This window comes from Lactuca virosa, chromosome 6 (genome assembly GCF_052849685.1).
Source record: "Lactuca virosa cultivar CGN04683 chromosome 6, Lactuca_virosa_CGN04683_v6, whole genome shotgun sequence".
Classification (NCBI taxonomy): Eukaryota; Viridiplantae; Streptophyta; class Magnoliopsida; order Asterales; family Asteraceae; genus Lactuca; species Lactuca virosa.
This window is the reverse complement of record NC_136431.1, coordinates 128,278,692-128,283,172: the sequence shown is the minus strand read 5'-3', so window position 1 is coordinate 128,283,172 and position 4,481 is coordinate 128,278,692. Positions and strand designations below refer to the sequence as shown.

General features: G+C 33.6%; 1 protein-coding gene across 1 annotated transcript; it reads right to left on the bottom strand.

Moving 5' to 3' along the window:
- Window positions 1–227: 227 nt before the first annotated feature.
- LOC145118835 (nuclease) lies at window positions 228–2,183 on the bottom strand. Its single transcript, XM_079054496.1, has 4 exons — window positions 1,999–2,183; window positions 1,298–1,748; window positions 975–1,200; window positions 228–896 (listed from the first exon to the last, which is right to left on the bottom strand). The coding sequence occupies exons 2-4, from the start codon at window positions 1,733–1,735 to the stop codon at window positions 355–357; spliced, it is 1,206 nt and encodes a 401-aa protein (XP_078910622.1). The 5' UTR covers window positions 1,736–1,748; window positions 1,999–2,183; the 3' UTR covers window positions 228–354.
- Window positions 2,184–4,481: the final 2,298 nt, after the last annotated feature.

Here is a 4,481-nt window from a genome sequence, read left to right as displayed (position 1 = left end):
CACAACATCTTTTGGTCATAATCAATCACTACCCCATACACTTCTTCAGCTTTGCGTCCTTTTTATTAAAAGACCCTAATGCACATCTAATAGCTACAAACTCATAACACCATAACTTCTTATCTCGATACACCTTTACTAATGAACTTGGTGTATCATATATCTGAAAATCTTATATCTCACACCATGTAAGATATATGTAAGATTGATCTTCTCTAAAAAAAAAATAACCAAGAAAATCAAAGATCCTTTGATCTCATATTCTTCTGGCATCAAAAATGTCAATTACAATAACCAATAATCAATTCCCCCCTCAATAAATCCTAGCATCTTTTACTACATCAAATCTAAATGCTATACACACGTGACTGGAAAATCATGAACATAATCATTCCATATCTCAGCAGCAATAGCATCACGCAATTTCAACGTATCTTCAATTTGTTGGGCATCAAAGGGGACATCGGAATCCACCATTCCATTCCCGACACCCATCATCTCCGGCTTTTCAAAATCAAGTGGAGGTGTTGTCACTCTCACTGATTCCTCCATTTGTGGAACAAAAAACCCTTCATGTTCATACATCTTAAAGATGCTGTCATTTGGATTGTTGTCACGGATGAAATTATGTAAAGCACATGCTGCCACCACTAATTTAACCTGTGTTGTTAATGGGTAAGAAGGAGCTGACATTAGAATAGGAAATCGTTCTTTTAGTGCTCCAAATGTTCTTTCACTCATGTTTTGTAAGAGTGAGTGGCGATGATTGAATAACTCTTTGGCATCTTGTGGTTGGAATTTGTCTTCATATTCAAGTAAACCGTATGGAGTGCCTAAATATGGAGCAATGAAGCCTGGAATGTTTGCATATTTGAAATCCACAAGGAAGTATTTACCTGCATCAATTCCAGAGTTTCTAAAAATGTCCTTAACTTTAGCATCTAAAAATGCACATTAAAAAGTTAGAACATCACCTTCAGGGACTTGGAGCTTGTTTTGCCTTGTAAGAGCTGAATTCAGAACTCTTATATCTGATGATGAACCCTCCCAACCAGCTAAAACATAATGAAACTTCATATCAAATGAACAAGAAGCAAGAACACTCTGTGAAAGAACACCATGTTTATTACGAAAAGGCCCTTGTTCATCTACACCCACAATCACTGGAAAATGTACGCCGTTTACAGCTCCCACACAATCCTATTACATTAAAACACACCAAATATAATCAAAAAAACATCACGTTAACGTTATCACCACTATTGGATCTAAAACTACTTCATATCCACTAAATTACCATGAAATAAGGGTAAAATCTGGGATCATCTCGGATTTCTGGAGGAATTTCAGAACTTGGAGACTGAAAGAAGTCTAAAGAAATGGCAATAATCGCATTCAAGACATTGTTGAAATGGCGACTGATTGTTTCCCCTGAGTACTTAAAAAGCTCCTGAACTGCTCGAGTTCTAAGGTTATGCCCGACAATGAACATAAAAATGGCTAATTGTTCTTCAATCTTTATTCGGTTAGTGTGGCGTAGAAGACCTTTGGCTTGTAATATGTCGCACAGTTTATAAAAAACATGTTTTTCCATACGAAAATTCTCTAAACATTGATCGTTTGCACCATTGAGAACATCATCTACAAATTTTATACCATCAGCGCATGTAGGCGTTTGTCCATTGTTCATGCATTTACCATTGGCACCATCTTTCTCGTCATCAGAGCTTTCCATGGCACAGAAAATCCTGCCCTCAAGTTAGAAATTAGCTACGAATATCATACCTCGCATAATATGTGAAATATTGGGTATCATAAACATTTTTAGACTGTAAATTACAATACAATACAAAGTGGAACGAAATTGAAACAAAAATTTCAAGACAAAGGTGTAGAATTCCATATATCAGTTGCTATACAGCTATTAGCGCTTAACGCATACACCCGGTAGTAGAGTTTACGATCAAGAAAAATTACACAGAAAGCGGTTGAACGTACCGGAGACGATCGAAGGCGCGAAAAACAGCTAGGGTTTCAGCAGTCACCGGAGCGACCGAAGGAGGTAAGGAGAGGACACGGCGGAGTGGCAGAGTCGCACAAAATGACAAAATCGCCTTTTCTCGGCGACTACCCGTCGTAAAATCGGCTAGGGAGTAAAAATTAAGAAATTTCCAAATACCAAAATAAAGAGGCTTATAAAAAATAACACGAAACTTCATAAATGGTTTGTGTGGTTTCATAAAATATGGACAGCTTTGATATACATCTTTTCAACTCCAAACAAATCTTTTTACTCAATACACCAGAAAGATAGTTTGATGTACACAAAAAAATAAGTATTTACAAGTAAGATATGTCTTTTCTAAAAAACTCCAAAACCATATATTTCTGGCTGAATAGGCTGGAAAGACAATTATACCCCAAACTTTGCTTCTTTCTTTCTTATATTATTAATTTTTTTAAAATACTTTTTTTAATTTTTTTATTGGATAATTATAAATTAATAAATATTATTTTTAATATAATATATTTATGTATTGATTAATATTATTTTATTGGATTATTAATTTCTTTTAAAAAAAAAAATTTATTTCCTTTTTATGGATTTAGTCTTTTTATTGGATTATTATATATTAATAAATATTGATTATAACTATGTAATATTTATATATTATTAAATATTATTTTATTGGATTATTAATTACTTTTAGTTAATTTTTTAAATTCATTTTTATTGGATTAATCATTTTTATAGACAACACCACCATCATCCTAATATATTTAAAAAAAATCATTCATCCCACCACTATCGGACATAAACTGGATCAAGAATCACATGTTGAGTTATAAAAAAAGTTATAATTGCAAGAAAGAATAACAACGTAACATCAACTTGAAAAAAAAATAAACTAAAAACGACTTAATCGACATTCTATTTGGATTTTTAAATTATTATTGTGTAATTTTGATTTTGTATGACAATTTATATGTTTTTATAATTATTCAGCAACTTCGTCCATCAAAATATAGAACAACAGGGTAATATTGTCATTTTCATCATTCAGCACAATCAATCAGATGTATAATCAAACAACATGGTTTCTTTCCCAGTCATAAAACTTTCCCATACAACACTTTTTCAGAAAGCACTTTCTCGGACAGAAACTATCAGACGGGACCTAAGTTTGGTCCTTAATTTTAAAATACATCATACATGGTCCATGTGGTTTCAAAACTTTTAATGTTTAGTCCTTTCGGTTCACTCCATTACCATTTAGCCGTTAACTCTTTTTTCAATATTATATTGCAGGGGTAATTTTGTCCTTTCACTTGTAATCTTCACTCTTCAAAAGAAAGATTGCATGCCCTATTTTTGGGCAAGGCCCTTAATCTGCGATCGTCTTCTTTCTTCTCCATTCCACTATTCGTCGACCGTAGCACCCTTTACAAGATGGTGACTTTAAGATGTGGAAATGAAGCAATGAAGATCACTTCGTGGACAGATTGTAACTTTGGAAGGCAATTTTGGAACTGTACAAGATGTGATTTCCTTCGATTGTTTGACCCTCCTATGTGTTCTAGGGAATTGGTGGTGATTCCATGTTTGATAAGATCGATGAATCAATTGGAAGAGAGGGTTTCCGTTGTGTGTGCAGAAGTGTGGAACTACCAGATGATTTTGTTATGTTAATGGGTTTTCTTTTTTCGGTTTTATTTTAACCAGTAAGTTTCTTGGGAAAGTTTGGATGGTAATGGATTTTGGGTTTTTGGTTTCTAATTGGTGCAGGGGGTTTGGGGTTTTAATCGAATAGGGGTTTTTTGCTTTCAATTTATGTAGGGGTTTTTGGAATTGGTGTTGTTGTATTTTGTTTTAGGTATTAAATCAATGTAATGGAATTGTAATGAACTTTAATTTGTAACAAAATAATATTATGGAATGGTAATGGAATGTACTTTGTTATAATTGAATGTTGAATTTCTTGAATGTTTGTGATTTACAATTGGTAAGTGTATTGTAAATGCATCTTTTTTATGGTTTGGATGTGCAATTGAAATGTACATTGTTATAAATGAATCTTTGAAGGGTAGTACACAAAACAATTAATTCATTGACAAAATGTGCATACACACCATTACATGCCAAGTTGTAAAGTTCTTAACACAACCATCCTACTAAGTTTCAAAACAAGTAAACATGATTTAAGTTCTTAACCTATATAGACATTATAGTTTCAAAAAAGTAAAAATGACTTACGTTTCAAAAGACCTACAACACAAACATCCTAATAACTACTTAACAGAGTTTTCAGCCCCCTCCAACTTGACCACTGCCTCCCTGCCCTTTACATGTTATGGAATTGTGCCCTTTGTCATGACACGTTAAACAAGTGATTGTCAGATATTTCCTGGTCAATTTACTTGCTTGGCTGTTGGGCTCATCAACACCCCTCCTTCTCTTCTTCTTAGGCCTGGCAACCTAC